The following is a 19,739-nucleotide window of genomic DNA, read 5'->3' as shown; positions in this document are numbered from 1 at the left end:
AGTCGAAGGAGAAAAGAAGAGCGCGGAAAGAACTTGGAGATGTGGGAAAGGCTTGGGATGCGTGAGGTTCTCAATAGCAGTCTTACTGGGTGCCTAGACATGAGACCTGTAAACCGGTGAGCGGATGAGGGGTTTTTGAGCAGTCAACCAAGCACAGAAAGGCTGAGAGTCCGCACTATATCCTAAAAGACCACGCCTATTTGACCACGCGTACAATTTCTACATAAAGTGTCAGCGTTCGACGTCGATGCGAAAACAAGGTGGAGGTGCGACGTGATGGAACACACGTGACCGATCGGAGACCCTTGTCAAATTCCCCGAACCGCGTCGTGAACTTGTGAACTGCCAGGGAGCTCCAACTCAAGATGCACTCGTGACAATAGCTCCATTCCTTGCTGACGACGTTCTTCTCTCCCTCTCGCCCGCCTCTCGATTGTTGTTCGCGTCACCAGATATCATAACAACTGCTCGCCCTGCCCCTCACCATGGGCTCACGACTACACAATGCGCCTATTGTCATCGACAACGGCAGCGGCACAATCAGAGCTGGTTTTGCAGGAGAGGACGTGCCAAAATGCTACTTCCCATCCTACGTTGGACGGCCGAAGCACGTGCGCACAATGGCAGGCGCGTTGGAGGGAGACCTGTTCATTGGGCCACAGGCACAACAGTACAGGGGGCTATTCACGATAAAGTACCCATTGGAGCATGGCATTGTCACAGAATGGGATGACATGGAGCGGATATGGCAATACGTCTATACAGATGGGCTGAAGACGGTCAGCGAAGATGTGAGTGAGGTCCTGGCAGAAGCAGTGGCGCTGGGGTGGTAGCTGACTGTTGTTGCGTCACAGCACCCAGTACTCCTCACAGAGCCTCCGCTAAACCCACGAGAAAACCGCGACACAGCCGCGCAGATCCTCTTTGAGACGTTCAACGTGCCCGCGCTCTACACGTCAATACAGGCTGTCCTCTCACTATACGCCTCAGGAAAGACAACTGGACTCGTCCTCGACTCCGGAGACGGCGTATCACACGCAGTGCCAGTCTTTCAAGGGTTCGCTATACCCAACAGTATCAGGAGGATAGATGTGGCAGGAAGGGATGTGACGGAGCATATGCAGCAGCTGTTGAGGAAGACTGGACACGTCTTCCACACAAGTGCGGAGAAGGAGACGGTCAAGAACATCAAGGAGACGACGGGTTACGTGGCACTTGATCCGGTCAAAGAGGAGAAGGAGTGGTCTGGTGCAGCCAGGTCAGAGGGCAAGAGCATGGACTACACATTACCCGATGGAAAGAAGCTCAAAGTGAGTTGGCAATATTGCACAGCGTCTTCACCAAAACTAATGAAGTCTAGGTCGGCGCAGAACGTTTTCGAGCACCAGAGATTCTCTTCAACCCCGAGATCATTGGCCTGGAATGGCCTGGTGTGCATCAGATCGTGGTGGAGGCGATACACCGGACAGACATGGATCTTCGCAAAGCGCTATACGGCAACATTGTGCTCTCTGGTGGCTCCACGTTGACAAAGGGGTTCGGCAACAGACTGCTGCACGAGGTGCAAAGACTGGCGGTGAAGGACATGAGGATCAAGATTCTGGCGCCGCCAGAGCGAATATACACCACGTGGACCGGTGGCAGCATTCTCGCCGGGCTGAGTACCTTCAAGAAGGCAAGTCCCTCTTCCCAAGGGGGTGTACGTTGGCAAACTAACGTGTGTCACAGATGTGGGTTGAGAAGGACGAATGGCAGGAAAACCCTGACATTATTCATACCAAATTCGCCTAGATGCTGCACAGTGGCTTCGTATAAGATTTGCCCCTGCGCTACTCCGCAGCCGTCTTCCCGCCTCCACAGAGTTGTTTGAAAAGTTGCATGACGCTTGTGTAGCGGTGTTAGTCATGGATTCAGATTCCCGAGAACCGAGAACCAAACAGCATGAGGGGACCCTGCACCTGGTACCGCGGACGTCCTCACAGGATCTTCGGTACGTGTGTCACGGCCAGTGTTTGGTGTGGTCTGGCGGGAGTGCTAGGTGGTAGTCTACTTCCCCGCGTTTTGCTGAGCGAGTTTCCTATTTGGGCATATTCTGTGTCATTTGGCGGGCATGCATCGTGAGTGTTCAGGAGGGGGAAAGGAGTGAGCGTTACGTACAGGCATGGATGGCGTTTGTGCCCGGTGGGATACCCTATATTGCCTTTAGAACATGGACAATTGCACAATTTAGCCGAGCAAAGTCGTAATGTAATGGACATCCTGTAGGACGGTGTAGGCGAAAGCTGGGACGCCAAGTATCGTGAAATTCTTACTCGCAATGGTGCCATCATGAGAGTGGCCATGGTTGGAACAAAGCGCGCGGTAATGAACACGAAACGGCAAAAGACTGGCCGAACAATGAATGGCTTAGCTTAACGGAGAATCGGATGGAATGAACCGATATGCACGCACGCCCATGGGACATGGGTCTGGTGACAGGTACCTGAGCGAATCCGCCTCCTAAATTACGCCTAGACTTCACGATGCTCGACGTCATGTGTACAATCGGTACGGCGTGCGGTGGCTTCCGACGCAAAGCGGTCTTCGCCAGAGACGCGCGCGCCTCATGATTCAGCTCTGTTCTTGCAGCTGAAGTCTGATTACTGAAGCACGGTGGCTGGCGTGTGGCGGTGTAGAGAATCGTTCAGGTCAGGCACCGTGTAGAGCGTGTAGAAGCATTCAAGAATTTTCGCATGGTCCGTCCTCCATTACCAAGAGTGACTCGAACACAGGCACCATGATGGCGACAATAAGGAAAACTTTTCCCGCGTTTCAAGTTCCGCGACGGGCAGCGTTGCACTCGCTCCTGTTCCAAGCTCCGTGTCGACGATGATGGCGTCTTCACAGGCATAAAATTTGCGACAAATTTTTGCAGCGTTTCTGTTACCCCCAGGAAACTGTGCCTGGCCAGTGGTAGTGCGGCTTTAGGGTCAGCTGCGCTGGAAGACGGCCAGCCATTACGCTATCGAAAGTGGAGCCAAGGCCGCGTGGTCCCAGCTCCGACGCTTTCTGCAAAGCTTTTGTTGTCCTTGTGCGGTGCGCATGATCGAGAGACTGCCGTTAACTGCAAAGTGCGGTGCTGGGTTTGCACGCTCGTGCGCCCGTTGTATGATGATGTGGTAGGCACGGTAGGGGGAAAGAAATTTCTCGTCATCCCTTTGGCTGGCAATAAATAGAAACTTTGTCTGGTGAGTTGGTATATAAGATGCAGCCCTGTGTACGCCTTCTTGCACAATCAACTACCTGAGTATCCCAGCATCTGAAGATCTTCCCGCACCTACAGCCGTTTACCCCAGATCTACTGCTTGCTCTCGCCACTCGACTTCACATTCTACTACTACTACTATCAAACAACAACATTACCACTACTACCCATAACAACCTCAAACCAAACACCAAAATGGTCTCCTTCCACATCACCGAGCCTCACCCATCCATCGGCTCCTCCTACGTTATGTACTCTGGCCGAGGCGGCGCCGGCAACCATGTGCGCGTGAAGCCATCCGATGTGACCAACGGCGCCACCGCCAGCGGACCAGCATCGCGCGCCAAGCTCGCGCCTCCTCCAACCAACGCCTTCTTCGCCACAGGCCGTGGTGGCGCAGGCAACATGCGCAAAGCCGAAAAGGAGCGCACCATGTTCAGCTTCGACGAGGAGCTCGCACAGCAAGAGCGTCTGCGCTCCCAGCAAGCCCCCGTGTACCACATCGGGCGCGGCGGCGCCGGCAACCTCATCGACGAGATGAAGCCCCGATCCCAGCGCCAGAACTCAACCGGCTCTGCCAGCTCAGTCGAGAGCGAGAAGGACGGTGTCAGGCGCAGCATGGAGAGCGCGTGGCGCAGGATGTCGAGGCAGTTCTCTACCTAATGAGCTGTTCTCTACATTCCTTTCCTATCTTCGGTTCTTTACAGGCGTTTTTCATGTCCATCTCTCTGAGATCGACTGGCTACGGGGCATGTTCCAGCACTGCACGGCGTTTGGACTATCCACATCTCATCATCGCATTTCAGCGACTGTATAACGACATAACCACAAAAGTTTCTTCTACCGAGTACGACACCCACAGCTATTGAGGAGTTGGAGGGCTGCAGTTGGGCATACTGCTTGATTTCTGTTTTCTGTTTCTTGTTTTTTTGCGATCAGCGAGCGATGACTACTACCATGGCGACGGATATACCCCAGCTGCCAGGGAGGGCAAAGATGAGAGCATCTCACTACCTATAACTATAATCAATCAATCAACTATTCAAAACACTTAACTGTTCATGATGTGACCGTTTGATGACTCACTGTACGATGCTTTATATCGACATCTAAGCTAGTTCACTTGAAAAAACAAAGTATTTGCTCATTTCTACACGTCGTTTCCCGTTCGAAGGAGTACAAGACAAGCCCTATTGCAATCGAACCACGTAACAAAATACAAGGATGTAAATGCAGTCGGCATGAGATACTACCAGGGCACCTCGTCTTGTCACGTCACATCACGTCATCCCTCTAACTGTCCATTTCCTAACATCTCCCTGACAAGTTTTCGATATACTTTCAGTGCGTTGTTTCAGTGTGTATCACCTATCAACACAGTCTCTTCATTTATATCCGTCCACTACTAAGTTCACACTCTTACCCAGCATTCCACAAATCTCACTCCCTGTCTCTCCATCTCCCTGTCGTAACAGTTTCTCTTAACCCTGTTGTACATCATGTAATATCAAGCCATTACATCCAGCTTCACTACTTGCCCAATCAACCATCAGAGTCAACTTCTCACAGCGCTCTTTGAGTGCTCTGCTGTGTGCGTTGACCTACGCATGGCGCTCAAAAACCTCTAGCCTGTGACATGAATCATCCATCCAAGGGTACACAGGCCACTAGAGTTCTCCATGACAGCGCTTGTAGACGTAGTGTTCTGATGCTGGATTCGCACCTTCCCTGCGCACCTTCGCCACGAACGCGCGACACCCTATCAGCACCATCCAAACGGAGGGAGAAGGCACAATAGAGAGCAGGCTCAACATGGCCTCAGATCTCGAACACTCCTCCACTCGCCTTCGACGAAGTCACCAACTCAATCACTTCACTAATTCTACCTCACTGACTTCACCACACAACCTTTGATTATGGCAATGAACCTTCCGCCAACTCAAGCCGGCGAGAATGCCGCACTCACCAAGCCAGGTACGCGTCATTCGAACGCCACCCTTCGCTGACTGCGGCTTCACTGACACAACTCCAGGCGATTGGTCTCTACACATGGTCACAGCCGCGCTCAAATTTGCCTCAGACGAGAAGACGTCGACGGGGTACACCATCGCTGACGAGGCTCGTCTCGACATACTCAACACGTTAAACTGGTACGAAGCGCATGCAGAGTACGAGTGGCCTGACTTTAGCAAATCCGGCTTCGACTTTGCACAGACGATGAGGCTTCGTCGCGCACTGGTTAACGATGTGTATCTTGCGCTGCAGAAGGCTGGCAACATTAGAATTACGGGTCAGCCTGGTGTGCTGGGCACGCCGGAGAGTGGGCGTAGTAGTGCGAAGAGGACACGCACTTCCAGTGAGGATACTACGAGTCTCGCACCTACTCGATACTAACGTGGAAAATAGGCCGTCAACTTTTGACAGGACGGAAGCGACGCTGCAAACGCGAGGAAGGGTCTGATACGAATATCGACGAGGACAAGCCATTCTGGGATGATGAGGAGTTCCTGGCCAGCACAATGAGAAGCATGATTACCAACTCTGGTGCAGACGTGGACAGCTACCTCAACGGCGAGATGGACGCCGATTCTCTTGAGGCAATTGTGCACGATGGACTCGTTGGGGTCTGGAATAAACCCGTGGCCACATACGGGATAGTACCGCAAGAGTTGGAGAGGAAGCAGGAGGCTTGGGCTACACGTAGGAGGTCCCTAGCTTTGGAATCGAGCCCGGAGCTTGGTGCGAGGCATGCTGGTCCGGAGCGCGAGCGAACGAAAATGACGAGTACGCCGTTGTGTCTCTAAGTCGTTGACAGCTGAGCAGACGGGAAGGGGACAACTATCGGTGCAGACCGTGTATGACGACGGCGAATTGTACGGTGGGATCTGATGAGCATGACAGAAGGTGTATATGCGGGCTGGTGGTGGGACTAGAATTACGATGAGCACATGTATGCGGTTCGGAGGAAGACGGAACAAACTATGTACTCACGAGCTATTCTCTTGTCTTCTCATGCAAAGCAAACGTAGAGCCAAGTCTTCCGCTTGAACACGTTTCTACACACCCACAACTTGTCATACGCCTTCATCATCCCATAACTCATATCTTCATAAACCATGACATCCCACCATCACAGCACCACCCAATCCACACCAACAATCCACGACTCGCCCCCAACTTCCACATCCCACGTCGGCGCCCGAATCCCCACCAGCGACCCAACACTCACCTCAACACTCGCCACACCTCTCGCCCCACCCTGTCCCGCGAGCAGAACGCCCACGCCCTGCTCCCCATCCACGACCGACCCAGACACACGCACCACATCACCCAACCCCGCATCCACAGACGCACGAACAACCACTACACCCCCGACCAAACACCGCACCGCACCCCCCTCCAGCCCTCCAACATCAGTAACACGCACCCTCACCCTCACGCCATCCTCCCTTTCCCGTCCCCACAGCATACCCCCCCTCCCCTCCCCCGTACTCGCCGTCTCTACAATCCAGCCCTGCACCGTGGATGCCAGACCGTTGGGCGTGTACCGTGCGTTTTTGCGGGACGGGGAGAAGATCTGCGGGAGGGGTTTTGCTGGTTTGGGGGGGGATGTGGGGAGGGGGGGGAGGAGGAGGGGCGGGCGGTTGTGTTGTGTTGTTGTTGTTGTAGATGTTGTAGTTGGGGGTGGGAGTTGAGATGGGGGTAGTGGTAGTGCGAGGGGTGTATGTGTGCGCGGCGGGATGCGAAACCGCTGTGCTGGTGTTTGCGGTGGGAGGATTGGCGAACTGAGACGTCGCCGTTTATGTAGTGATGGGTCGAAGAGGATTTCCTCGTCTTCGGCATCGTCGTCGGATTCTTCTTGCATAACCTGCTCAATAGAGTGTAGAACCCCATCCCTGTCATTGCACCCTCGCGACGGACTAGACCGCACCTCCTCAATGCTCTCCACGCGCTCCAACTTGCGCCTCGGTCTCGATCGCAGGGGCGCAATATTCCCACTCCCACTCACACTCCCACTCCTCCCCTCCTGCGCCGTCACAAAGCGCTTCGCGGGCGTTGGCGTCTGCGCAGCGAGGGGTGCGTGGCGTGTCGGCGTTGGAGTGGGCAGCTGCACATGGCGCAGATTTGAGGGCGGTTTTTGGCGCGGTTTTTGTTGCGTCGAGGGTGGGTGTGGGGCTAGGAAGCGGTGCGGGGAGGGCGTGTGGGTGGGCATTTTGGGGGCGGCATTTGGGGTGGTGGGTTGGGTGTTGGGTGTTGGTGGGGAAGCGCGTTTTGGCGCGTGGACGCGGTGTCACGGGAAGAGTGGGGCTATGCGTAACTATGGATGGGTTGGACTAAAACATTATTTGTGCGAAGAGGATTGGGGGTGTGAGATGTGCTGAAAGCAGTTTTGTACATTGATTCCACTTGCGGTTCTCTTCATCGGCGAAAGACTATCTATTCTCAATTTCTCTACATTCTTCTCCCCTACAGATCCAACCAACCAACTAACCTACCCCACATACTCCGCCATTCAAGCACACCCCACATCATCCCTGGTCACCCTTGCAATGCGGCACACAGCACCCATCCTCGACGCAATAGCAGACACCCGAGAACCCCTAGCACACACACATCAATAAGTATTTTATGGCTGGCGAACTTCCTGCTTACATCGCACGGACACTCGATGCAGGCGATTTGGATGCCGTCTCGTTCTATGAATGAGCGCTTGAGAGAGGTCTTGGGGGGTGTTAGTGTGGGAGAGTAGGAGGAAGGAGAGGGAGGAAGGGGTGGGAGGGACGCACGGTTCCCGGCGATGCTACTGCGAGGGCGACGAAGAAGGTGGTGAGGATGAGAGGGAGTTGCATGATGTTCGTCTTTTCTATGTGGAGATTGTGGTAGACGACGAGGATTGAAGATGAGAAGCAGAACAAATATCAAGACAGCACGGTGAAGAGGATACCAGACTCGAAGCCGCGAAGGAAGGCTTTTATAACCATAATCCTGTCGCTGTAGTGCTGACACCGAATGCCATCTGTTCACCAAACACCGTCAAATGCGTGTCCGTCTGCGTCTACAGGTGAGACAGCCATTCAATCGGCGAATAAACTGGCGCGTATGCCTGCTGCCCAGCTACGCCAGAACCTTGTAGTTGGTGATAGTGAGTTTGGTAGGTCGAGTGAGGAGGGGGAGGTTGTAAGCGTGCTGACTTGAATAGCCGGGGCGTAATTTAGGGCGATGCAGATACGCCTTGGACGTGTGACGGACGTGTAGTTTGGGGTATTGTGTAGATATGGAGGGTTAGATATATGGGTGTGAGATATCTGTTCAGACATGATATGTTGAAAGAGGATTATTCGCGCTTTTAACAGATTGTTGTTGGTCGAGAATTGAAGCTGAGTATGGATCATTAGCTCGCTTCGGCCCAAACCGTAGGTGGTGCTTCTGCGCAGGGTCCGTGGACACGTTCGTCAGGATGTCAGAGTCGGAAAAAACAACGAGATCCTCTTTCTCTACCTATAATAATGCACGTGATTTGCTGCAAGCTCTTAGCGTAGTGGTGAGGCTGACTGTGCCAATACACTGCATAATCAGCACCCTTGACTCGATGAGGCAGGAGAAGCAATCGTGGGGTACGGCTGAAGTAGTTCCCACGGAATCCTGCTTTTCTTGGTCTGCTGTGGCTGGATAAGGATGTGAAACCCTGGCTTTCGGATGGTTGTTATGGAGGGGTTCACTGCCGCGTAGATAGCCGCTCAAGGGACTGCAAGACTGCTAGCCAGGTATTGCGTGCACGTCGCCATGGAAACCTGGTGAGAAGACAGTGTGTTTGGACAACTCGGGTCTTGTCGGAGAAGAACAATCGAGGAATGCACTCAGACTCGAAGACGCGCGGTGGTTAGTCGGGCAGATACTTTTCTTGCAGTCTAACAAGACATACAGGTATCGTGTTGCGACAGGGAGTGGGTGCCAACATGGAGGATGACAAGGACAGGGTGCAAGATGTTCAGATAGGCGGCAGGAAGCAGGAATGATAAGCTCCTCCGGGTCATGTCAAAGTGTGTCGTACGTTAAGCGGGCGGGAGATCAGCGGTATCCTTGTTTGTTTGCGTGGTTTCCACAGGAACATGCCATGTCCACATGATGTGAGTATTGGAGTTGGTTATGCCGTATCGATGTAAATTTGCTGGAGACGTGGAAAGTGTGTGCAGAGCGAGACCTCATAAGCAGGAACGAGAAAAGGAATTGCATCGACGGTGGCATGGCGGTGGGTGGGCCGAGTTGACCGGACGGATCGCAGCATACGTACTGCGGTGCAGGGATACGCGTGTGGGAGCAAGACGCGAGAGCTGTCAGTGGCGCCCAACGACGGGTATAACGCCAGCCACAGGCTCTGGAGGCGGTGGATGGGGCACGGCGATAGGAGGAGGGCAGGGACAAGCATGGGAATTACAAACTTGGGTAGTGCAGCTGCAAGGTACAGCGGCCGTGATCTGTCCGGGTCGTATGGGAAGCGTGATCCGGCCCCCACATGGGGCTGCTTGGGTAGTGCAGGGCTGTCGGAGTGGCTGGTCTGGAGCTCCCAACCTCCAGGGCGCGAACACATGCAAACACTCGCCGGCCTCTAAGAGGACCTGGAGTAGGAGTCGCTCTTTGCACCGAGTCGCGTCGTCGTCGATTCATTCTTGCACGTCGTCGCTGGTTCATTCTCGCACGTCGCCATTCATTCATTCTTGCACGTTGCCATTCGTTCATGCTTGCACGGTGCTGTTGCAGTACATGAGTGAGTGCATCGCCGACCACGATACCAACACCCACACGACTCGACTACCCGACACCACCACCCACCATGGGGTCCAAGGTCAAGACGGCGACGTTTGGCGGGGTGCACGCGGCGGGCATCTTCTCTGACATGACCGTCGACGGGCCCGTCATCGGCACGCTGGTGGCCATCGTCGACCGCGCGCGCAACCTGCCCAACAAGCGCACCATGGGCAAGCAGGACCCCTACTGCGCCGCCCGCCTGGGCAAGGAGGCGAAGAAGACGGCGACGGACAAGCGCGGCGGCCAGACGCCCAAGTGGTGAGTGCCGTGCCCGACGACTGAACAGACACGCTGCTAACACCTGCCCAGGGACCAGGAGCTGCGCTTCACCGTGCACGATTCGCCCGACTACCAGCGCCTCAAGCTGTCCGTGTTCAACGACGACAAGAAGACGGAGCTGATTGGCGAGACGTGGGTCAGCCTCGAGGCCGTCATCCGCCCGGGCGGCGGCCAGAGCGACGATTGGCACGGCCTGAACTGCAAGGGCAAGTACGCCGGCGAGATCCGCCTCGAGTTCACCTTCTACGACTCCCGCGCGAAGACAGAGAAGCCGCCGCCCGAGAGGAGGCGCGAGCCCCCGCGCACCGCAGACGACCAGAGCCCGGCCGTTGGGGGACCACGCGAGAGCAAGCCCATCAAGCGCCGCCCACTGCCCACAGATCCGACAGGCAGCCTGCCCCCCTCGCCGCTCAATGCGCCTGAGTACCGCGGCCTGCAGGGCGTGAGGGCGGGGCCCCGTGAGCTGGGCTCGCCGCGACACCACACGCCCCCCAAGCAGCCCAGGAACCGCCAGTCCGAGACGCCCCTGCGCCGCCCGGTGCCTGTGCCTGACGCCTCGCCCAAGAACGGCACCCCTGTGTCCAGCCACACCCCGCCCCAGCGCCAGCCAGTGCCCCAGGACCCCTACAATGCCCCGCCGAACCCGCGTTCGTCCAACACGAGCCTGCACAAGCTCGCCGTGGACAACTTCGACATGTCGTATGCCGCCCCCAAGCCGTACGAGGTGCAGCCCGTCGATGCAATCCCCCAGCACCTGCGAGACACAGGACACCGGCGTCAGTCGCAGGACGACTTCCGCTCGTCTCGAGGGCACTCGCAGCCCCACCCCCCCGAGCCCGTCCACACGCACTCTGCCCCCATCGTCCCCACACAGCAGACGTATGAGCGCGAAGCCCGCCGAGAGCAGTACGGCCAACACGCTCATCGCCTTTCAAACGCACACTCGCCGCTGTACTCTGACGACTTATACCAGGACCCAGCTTATCAGGTTGCGCCCCTGCGTTCGAGCCGGAGCCATGACCTGCGCGTCCAAGAGCAGAACCCCCCGCCTGAGCTGTACCAGTCGAACAGCTACATGGACGTGCCGTCTCACTACGACGAGCGTTCGTCGCGTCGGAGGCAGAGTGCAATGCAGCCGACGGTCGAAGACGAGGACTACGATCTTCCACCCCCGCCGCCAATGCACAGGAGCAAAGCCAACCAAAAGCCGCAACCTCGCAAGCGAGACTCACTCCCTCCTCGCAATCCAGACCGTTACCGGGAAGAGCCACCCCAGCCCACGTACGAGCCGCCTCAGCCAGCCTACGAGCCTCCACAACCTGCCTACGAGCCGCCCCAACCAGTGTATGAGCCACCCCAACCAGCGTATGAACCGCCTCAGCCTACATACGACTTGCAACGCCAGTCCATGTACGAGTCGTCCCAGCCCCCCTACGAGCTGCAACGCCAGCCGCAGCCATACTCGTCAAACGACCACGGTCATCACCAACCTACAGAGCGACGGTACACCTACCCCCGTCCTGCCATACAAGCCTCGAGCCAGCCAGAATCGCGGGACGTCATGGCTCCTTCTCCTGTGAGGCAAGACATGCCAGACATTCCCGCCAGTCTGGTTGCTGGGTACGATGCATCGCGGCAGGAAAGAGAGACGCCGCCCCCGTCCTACGACGCACCACTGCGCTTACGACAGTACTCTGAACCAGCAGAGTATCGTATGGCGGCTATCGAGTACAATACACCATCATACTCCCAGCAATTGGTGCACCACCAGTCTTTCCCTCCCAACTACCCCCCTGATTACTATCCCCACGACCCTCCAGAGCAGCCCAGACGCACTTCGCCTCTCTACGACCCTACCCCTGTAATCAAACCCAGAGCCACAAGCCCAGCCGCAAGTCCACGGCACTCGCCACTCCCAGTTGATGATCGCATGTCTAGGGAGCCCGCGCGACGCATGCCAACGCGCAAATCAGTGTCTCCTCAACCCCCTCGTTTCCCCGCAGACGACGGTCAGCGTCGACTCTCTGGCGTGCCCTTCAACCCTGACAGCTTCGACGTATACAACCCCACAGCCTCTCGCTCGCCCATCCCCGGCAACTCAGATGACGAGCGCCCTGGGAGTAGCATGGAAGTCAATTCCAAGGGTCAGATTGTCACATTCAGCGGTCGTGTCGTCGATGCGTCGGACCACCTGCCCATCGACAACTGGGCGCCTGAACCCGAGCCCAAGGGAACGATCAAGGAAAAGGCGAGTCGCTCACGCATGCAACCAAACGGAGGACGGGACCTCGACGAAGCCAAACGACGAGAAGAAAAATACCGCCGCGACCGCACAGAGCGAGACCGCATAAGACACGCAGCAAACGTCACCTTTGCCCCCGCAGAAGAAGCTCCAAGCAACGCGCTCGTCACCACAAAACAAATCGACTGGAGGGATCCAAACGCCGGCGCCCTTGTGCTCGCTGGCGCCTCACGCGCTAGACTCGAAAACGAGCGGAGACGCGGCCAACAGCGAGGCTACGACGACCCCCAAGACGCGCACATCCTCCGCGAACGCAACAACCCCAACAGCTACGCAACCAACCCCGCCTACGCCAGACACACCGCGCCACCTATCCCCGCAAAAGTGCCGCTGGGCGAGCAGGCAGACCGCTACGGAAGCCAAAACGACCGCTACGCCTCTTCGCCCAACGAGCGTGGTGGCTGGTCCGGCGGTGGCGGTGGTGGCGGCAGTGCGTATCCAGGCGGCGGCGCGTATGCCGGCGGAGTCGCGTACGGGCAGAACGGCGTGGTGCAGAACGAGGATATGGCGCTTAGTCTGGAATTGCAGAGTATTGATATTGGGCCTGGGAGTGGGGCGCGTAGACCTAGAGGGCAGTCGCAGGCGCAGGCGCAGGCGCAGGATAGAGGGCGGAGGGCTTATGGGTTTTGATGAGCTTGTTATGATTATGAGGTGGGTTGGACTGGTTGGGTTGGGGGATGATGTGTATGATATTTCTTGTTTAGGAATGGTTGGGTTGGGGTTCAAGATTGGCATCGGTTTTGCATGGAATGGGATGGGATGGAATGGGGGGTTTGCTCGATGTCTGTTTGCTTCCCCTCCTCTGTCTCCCTTTTTCTCGGGAGGGGAGGCCTGGCATGTCTGAGTTTGGCGGTTTTTCTGAATACTTTTTGCCTGTTTCGCTTTGATATGAAAGAATACAATATGATACGTTACGATACGATATATGCCGTTCATCTTGATTTACGGTGTATTGCTTTCATAGCTAGCTAACTACGCTCGCTCGCCTTTGTAAGATGTAACTTGGCTGTTTCTGTTTACCTATCATGTGGAGGAAACGCACTGCTCACTATATTACGTATCTTCGTTACTGTCTTGTCTCGCTCGGGTTGTTTGGGTCTGTTCTGATTTGGTGTTATATAGTGTAGAGATTGAGGGTGGGCTTGTTGCTTGTTCTTTGTTTAAGCTAGGGTTGTTGGAGGCGTGAGTGTGAGTGTGCTTGTTGTTCTGGATGGCTGGTGGTAGGGTGGTGTGGTGTGGGTTTGAGGAGGAGGGGGAGGAAGTAGAGTAGAGGAGGAGGAGGAGGAGGAGGAGGGAGGATGGAGGAAATATTATAAGTAGAGTAGAGGGCGAGATCTAGTGAGTTATAATGTCTGGGCAGAAAGAAACGGTATGTATGTCGTGTGTTGGTGTGGTGTGGAATGGGAAGCGGACGGTTGGAGTGCAGTGGGAAGAGTGGAGCGAGGGGAGGAGGAAGTAAGGGTGTTAGGAGTACTCCGGTCTTTTTTTCTTTGTTATGCCCACCCCACTTTTTGCCACAGTGGCACAGTGACTGCGCTACGTTCAGCGTAAGGTATCATTGGTCAGCTATTTTTGGGTGGGCATAAGAAAGAAAAAAAGACCGGAGTAAGCTGGATCCTTATGCTCGGTGGAAATGCGAGTTGGAGCAGTGATTTTTCTTTTGAAATTTTGGGTGTTGGAGGTTTTGGGATCTGTCTATTATTTGGATTGAACGTTTTGTATCTGCTCCGACATATCGACTCCCAGCTTATGGATAATAGAGCATGCCTGACTTCGACTTTCTGATAAGATGGCCACTATCATATCTGGTACTGGAGTACATCTTTTTTCTAGAAAGCTCCGGGTGACCTTCTTGGATTGCTCTCTGATATGCACTGTATGAAACCTTATGTCTAGCATCATGTGCTTAAACTTTGATAACCTGGAAACAACGTTATTGCCACCCATTGAGGCTATTGCGCCCTAGTTTAGCTTGTTGTCAAACCTGCCTGATCTGGAAGGCGGTGTAAACTCTGTAAGATGGGTATCCCATGGAAGTACAAGTTCTTCTCCACCTTGCGTGCTATTCTTGAATTCGTTGTGATTATTGGTCAAAACAGTTCTGACCAGTCCGTAAGTGTCCTAAGAGGCACCCACTTGTGGCTAATGGCTTATACTTTCACGAGTTATCACAGTAGTCAGCCAGAGAAGCTGCTTCGAAGGCCTCCAAGCACCAACGTCAGACATCACCACACTGAATGAAATATACCATAAAATCAACTACCCTACTACCTTGCTGCTTTCTTCATGGAATCTAAAATGTCCTCCCGTCCATCCAATGGAATGTATGTTTCTGTAGCACTGAATATGAGCGATTTTTGTCGTCCATTCGAGCACTGTAAGAACCGTGAGACTGTGATACAGCTCCCTGCACGCGTCCCAAAAGCGTAGCTTTCCGCCTCTTCCAGCAGCCAACTGGGGAACGAACACGTACATGATAGGCATTCGCTGTACTCTCTATGCCGGATTCGCACATCCCCAACAGCCGCTGCAAGAGATGCCGTGCCGTAATCATCAGGTGCACGTCACTCGTACGACTAGAATAGATTGTGGGCGAGAGCGATTGTCGCTACGATCTGGACCACAGCACTGCGATGCAACTCACAGACCGCAATGGATCGCTTTGTCGTGCAGAGATTCTAAGGCATGTCAGTGGGGTTTGCTCTCCCATCGTCCCATGTCCCATGTAGTCGGTTCGGCTCGGACTCCCCTAGCGTAGACATGACTTACATCGCGCTTCATGATTCGCGACACGTCACTCCACCCATCGACGATATTCTTTGATCCTCAGCCATCGCCTCTCTCAACGCGCCCCTGCATCGCGGACTCTTGCCTGGGCGCCGGAATGGATCCAATGTGGATTTTGCATCGCTGGTCAACGTTTTCTCCACGCGCACAACCGTCTGTTGGCTGGTGGACATCACAAACGAACGCTGCACCGGATCCTGCATTGGCCACAACGCTGCAGAATCCGGCAGCTAAGTGATATCGGGCCAATTGCTCACAATGTCTCTGCAGCGATAGCCCACCTTTCGGGCCTCAAATTCTCTCAGTCCCAGCGACCTATGCTTCCCTACGTGGTCCAATGAAAAGTACAGGCCAAGCTTATCTCCACCATGATTCTGCGGGAGTACACGGTACCAGCAAATGTGAGGCTTCGGTAACCTTTTTTTCAAGTTGTGCGAGGTCAGGAATTGTATTCTTCAGGCCTTTTCTCGAAGCTTGCACTGTGACGTTGTGCTGCATCTCTACTTGGTTGAATTCAGCGCCCGGTTTCTGTCCCCATCGAATTGAGCCACGCAAGACGCACTTCCACAATTGGGTGCTTTGCATGAACTGAGCTGGTTCTTATTCGTCCCTCCGCATTCAGAATCCCCTCACCCCACGTTGATGTCGCCATTGAGCATTCACCATACCATATATTCAGCAATGGAGCAAAGACGTCACTTATAGCACGTAGTACAGATCCTCAAAACTTTGGATCTCCAAGGACCGCACTGAAACTGTTCGTCCTACCATGCGTCAATTTCAGAATGTCTCCATTTCGCCGTGGGTAAATCCCTACGGCGGCACCGCCACCACCACCACCACCAACACAGTGAATAACGGACAAAACTTGTATACGAGATCAGGCCCTCCACCACCGCCTTTGCTCCGGCGAGTAATACCACCTCAACCACCTCCAGCCCCGGTCTTGAAATACTCGTATACCGAGAAAGCATATGGCAATGGCAGTGGAGATAGAAACGATGAGCAAGGCGGTACGTGTCAGTGGACAATTTATACATGCCACCATCAATTGACCATCATGTAGATGCAGGGAGAGTTCCCATCCAATATGTCGCCCATCCAGTGTTTTCAGACCCGCCATCTGCGCCTGAACCCCCTGTGGCAGAGAATTTGACACCACCACCACCACCTCCCCCCGCACAAGAAGCATCAAGTAATGAACCTGAAATCCAGCCATTAGATGATATACCCGAGGCGCCAACGGACGAGATCGTGTCAGAGATACCACAAGATGCTGAAGGTAACACACCGGCAAGTAGCGATGATGTTAATGTGGAAGGCGAGGCCAGACCCGAAGATGTAAAGGACGAGCCGCCAGATCCTGACGTCCCTCCACCACCCCCAGCCGACGACACTGTCCAGGAAGATGCCCCCGAAGCAAGTCCGCCAGCGGTAGAGGAGCAATTACCACCCAGTGACCCCGAGCCTCCGCCCCCGCCACCTGTCGAACTCGCGCCAGAGCCCGTTGATAATGACGACGAGAAGAGTGGTGAGTCCGAGCCGGCCGCTCAACAGCCCGTGGAATCCCCCACCACCCCCAAATCCGTGCATTTCGCCTCTGACACCAAAGAACCAGACGATACTAGTAATGGCAAGATGAAGAAGAACAATGACAAGAGGAGACTCACGTTGACTGGTAATTTCAAACCTTCTGCTTTTGTGCGCGTCAGAGAACCCCATGCCAGCCCTTCCGCACCGCCGTCGCCAAAAGCGGACAGGAAGAGGAAAGAGAGGCGGTCGTCTGTTTCTTCCATTTCCTCGATTCTCAAGGGCAGGAGTAGTCGGAGGGGTAGTGCGTCCTCGGCAGACGATAGATCGGTTGTGGATGATGGAGATGCAAAGTCTGACGTTTTAGCAGGTGCCGATACTGAGTTGCCGGTGGAGGAGACGTTGGGTGGTCAAGATGTCACTACTGAGGAGGTAGCATCCATCGAACCCGTGGCAGATGCAGAAGAGGCTGCAGCCAGTGATTCTGTTGTCGATAGCGAGAGTGCGGCCACGGATGAACCCGCAGTCGAGGATGAACAGACTGCTTCCAGCGAACCCGCAGTCGAGAGCGAGCCACAAGCAGAAGAGACATCTCCAGATGCTGAAGAGTCTGTAGTCGAAGAACCTGCAGCAGATGTGCCTGAAACCGAAGAAACAGCAATCGAAGAGCCTACAATCGAAGAGCCAACAACCGAAGAACCTGCAACCGAAGAACCTGGAGTTGAAGAGCCTGCAACCGAAGAACCTGGAGTTGAAGAGCCTACAGCTGAAGAGTCTGGAGCTGAAGAACTTGCAGCTCAAGAGTCTGCGACCGAAGAACCTGCGGCTGAAGAGCCAACTGAAGAGTCATCATCTGAGACCAACGCTGAACCTGAGCCGGAGGAAACTCCTGCTCCCGAACCCTGTAAGTGTCTAGCATCCATGAGTCTCCAAAATTGCAGGACGCATAGACTGATCGATGCAACAGCATCTGAACCTGTCGACGAAGCTGAAGACCCTGTGGAGCCGTCCGGCACAGAAGACGCATCCGCTGATACACCCGAGCTACCAGTGGTATGTTATCTGATTGTAGTTCACTTAGCTTTGATAAAATTTCTAGGGCGCATTAGTGCTAGATTTACTAATGCTCATGTAGGTCGAAGAACAAGCTGTTGTCGAGGAGCAGCAAACTCCTGATGAGGAACCCGCAGCCGACGAACCAGTATCAGTCGAAGATAAACCCGTTGTTGAGGAACAACCTGCAGTCGATGAGGAAGTTATCGTCGATGAGACACCTCTTACCGATCCTCCTGCAGAAGAGACAGCTCCTAGCGAGGAAGACCCTAGCGAGGAAGTCACGGTCGAGCAGGAGGCTGCAGTCGAAGAGACTGTTGTTGACGATATCCCAGTCGAAGACACTCCGGGTGAAGACACTCCATTTGACGACGCTCCAGTTGACGACGCTCCGGTTGACGACGCTCCGGTTGACGACACTCCAATTGATGACGCTTCAGTTGACGATATCCCAGTCGAAGAGGCTGTAGATACGCTAATAGAAGAGGCTACCGTTGAGGACACTCCGACTGAAGAGGCTGTGGTTGAAGAGGCTGTTTTCGAAGACGCTCCAGCCGAAGAGATAGATATGGACGACACTCAAGAGGACGACGCTCAAGTTGACGACGCTGAAGTTGATCACAGTCTACTTGGTGATGATTCGGTATTCGACGACGACTCCATAGTTGACGACGACTCTATGGTTGACTCCATGGTCGACGACTCTATGGTTGACGACTCCATAGCTGACGACTCCGTATTCGATGACGATCGAGTTGACGACAGTGAATATGACGACAGTATACATGATGACGGTATATATGACGACGCTATACTCGACGACGCTATATCCGATGATGATATAGCAGAAGAGGATCTAGCAGAAGAGGATCTAGCAGAAGAGGATCTAGCAGAAGAGGATCTAGCAGAAGACGCTGTTGTTAACGACGCTGCTGCTGTTGACGACGCTGCCCCTGTTGACGACGCTGCCCCTGTTGAAGAGGCAGTCGTTGAAGAGGCAGTCGTTGAAGAGGCTGCAGTCGAAGAGGCTGTTGTCGAAGAGGTCGCTGTCGAAGAGGCTCCTGTTGAGGAGACTGCTGTTGAGGAGAGTGTTGGCGAAGACACTCCAATCGAAGAGGCTGTGGTTGAGGAAACCCCAGTGGAAGAGCCTGCCACTGAAGAATCTCCAGTGGAAGAGTCGTCAACGGAAGATCAAGATCCTGTTACGAACATGCAGCCTACCGTAGAGGACGAGCCCAGCACAGAAGAACCCAAACCCGTCGGAGACAGTACCCTCCAAGAGCCTCTGCTTGTCGAACAGACTGAAAGTCCTGCAGAGCAGCCCAGCTCTGGCGACGACTCGAGTGTCGCTGATGTTGCTACTATCGAGCAAACAGCCGATCCGGAAGAACCGCCAACAACCAAGGAGACTCATGAAGATGAGAGTCAAGAGGCAGACCCTCTGGAAGCACAGTCTGCTACAGATATTGTAGAGAGTAGCATTGATGAGGTCAGCGTCGAGTTCACAAATGATGAAATAGTTACAGATATCGTAGCGACTGAAAATGGTATGTAAGCTACATCATCCTCCTCGTCTATCGAACGAGTTCTATATCACAGCGTGCGCGACGGAATTGATATATGTAAGTCACAAGCTGATATGCTATAGATGAAGGTCAAGTTGAAGTTACTATCGAAGCCAGCGAGGAGTCAACTTCACCTGTCGTGATTGACGATGCAACTCCGGAGGTCAGCGGT

The 19,739-nt window shown here is 54.5% G+C and overlaps 8 protein-coding genes across 8 annotated transcripts; 5 read left to right on the top strand and 3 right to left on the bottom strand.

The window, feature by feature from the left end:
• Nucleotides 1-287: 287 nt before the first annotated feature.
• Nucleotides 288-2,211, top strand: P153DRAFT_362858 (Actin/actin-like protein). Its single transcript, XM_033667236.1, has 4 exons — nucleotides 288-791; nucleotides 855-1,310; nucleotides 1,361-1,675; nucleotides 1,729-2,211. Exons 1-4 carry the CDS (start codon nucleotides 486-488, stop codon nucleotides 1,789-1,791), a joined length of 1,140 nt encoding a protein of 379 aa, XP_033528180.1. The 5' UTR covers nucleotides 288-485; the 3' UTR covers nucleotides 1,792-2,211.
• A 1,228-nt stretch (nucleotides 2,212-3,439) lies between these two features.
• On the top strand, nucleotides 3,440-3,907 carry P153DRAFT_372362 (uncharacterized protein; the record flags this gene model as incomplete). Its single annotated transcript, XM_033669387.1, has 1 exon — nucleotides 3,440-3,907. The coding sequence occupies one exon, from the start codon at nucleotides 3,440-3,442 to the stop codon at nucleotides 3,905-3,907; it is 468 nt and encodes a 155-aa protein (XP_033528179.1).
• A 1,253-nt stretch (nucleotides 3,908-5,160) lies between these two features.
• P153DRAFT_380969 (uncharacterized protein) lies at nucleotides 5,161-6,048 on the top strand (the record flags this gene model as incomplete). The annotated part of the gene is made up of 3 exons (XM_033669995.1): nucleotides 5,161-5,218; nucleotides 5,277-5,600; nucleotides 5,651-6,048. The coding sequence occupies 3 exons, from the start codon at nucleotides 5,161-5,163 to the stop codon at nucleotides 6,046-6,048; spliced, it is 780 nt and encodes a 259-aa protein (XP_033528178.1).
• A 326-nt stretch (nucleotides 6,049-6,374) lies between these two features.
• P153DRAFT_380968 (uncharacterized protein) lies at nucleotides 6,375-7,457 on the bottom strand (the record flags this gene model as incomplete). The annotated part of the gene is made up of 1 exon (XM_033669994.1): nucleotides 6,375-7,457. The coding sequence occupies one exon, from the start codon at nucleotides 7,455-7,457 to the stop codon at nucleotides 6,375-6,377; it is 1,083 nt and encodes a 360-aa protein (XP_033528177.1).
• A 316-nt stretch (nucleotides 7,458-7,773) lies between these two features.
• On the bottom strand, nucleotides 7,774-8,094 carry P153DRAFT_380967 (uncharacterized protein; the record flags this gene model as incomplete). The annotated part of the gene is made up of 3 exons (XM_033669993.1): nucleotides 7,774-7,845; nucleotides 7,898-7,966; nucleotides 8,032-8,094. 3 exons carry the CDS (start codon nucleotides 8,092-8,094, stop codon nucleotides 7,774-7,776), a joined length of 204 nt encoding a protein of 67 aa, XP_033528176.1.
• A 1,982-nt stretch (nucleotides 8,095-10,076) lies between these two features.
• On the top strand, nucleotides 10,077-13,262 carry P153DRAFT_280962 (uncharacterized protein; the record flags this gene model as incomplete). Its single annotated transcript, XM_033663111.1, has 4 exons — nucleotides 10,077-10,309; nucleotides 10,361-11,672; nucleotides 11,781-12,956; nucleotides 13,113-13,262. 4 exons carry the CDS (start codon nucleotides 10,077-10,079, stop codon nucleotides 13,260-13,262), a joined length of 2,871 nt encoding a protein of 956 aa, XP_033528175.1.
• A 2,968-nt stretch (nucleotides 13,263-16,230) lies between these two features.
• P153DRAFT_98715 (uncharacterized protein) lies at nucleotides 16,231-18,372 on the top strand. Its single transcript, XM_033673539.1, has one exon. It carries the CDS (start codon nucleotides 16,458-16,460, stop codon nucleotides 18,123-18,125), a length of 1,668 nt encoding a protein of 555 aa, XP_033528174.1. The 5' UTR covers nucleotides 16,231-16,457; the 3' UTR covers nucleotides 18,126-18,372.
• P153DRAFT_362853 (uncharacterized protein) lies at nucleotides 18,181-18,790 on the bottom strand (the record flags this gene model as incomplete). The annotated part of the gene is made up of 1 exon (XM_033667235.1): nucleotides 18,181-18,790. A coding segment is annotated over one exon (163 nt), but the record flags the coding sequence as incomplete, so codon positions are not given.
• Between the last annotated feature and the right edge of the window lie 949 nt (nucleotides 18,791-19,739).

This window comes from Dothidotthia symphoricarpi, assembly GCF_010015815.1.
Source record: "Dothidotthia symphoricarpi CBS 119687 unplaced genomic scaffold P153scaffold_2, whole genome shotgun sequence".
Lineage (NCBI taxonomy): Eukaryota > Fungi > Ascomycota > Dothideomycetes > Pleosporales > Dothidotthiaceae > Dothidotthia > Dothidotthia symphoricarpi.
Note: the sequence above shows the minus strand (reverse complement) of the source record. Positions and strands in the feature narration are given on the sequence as shown.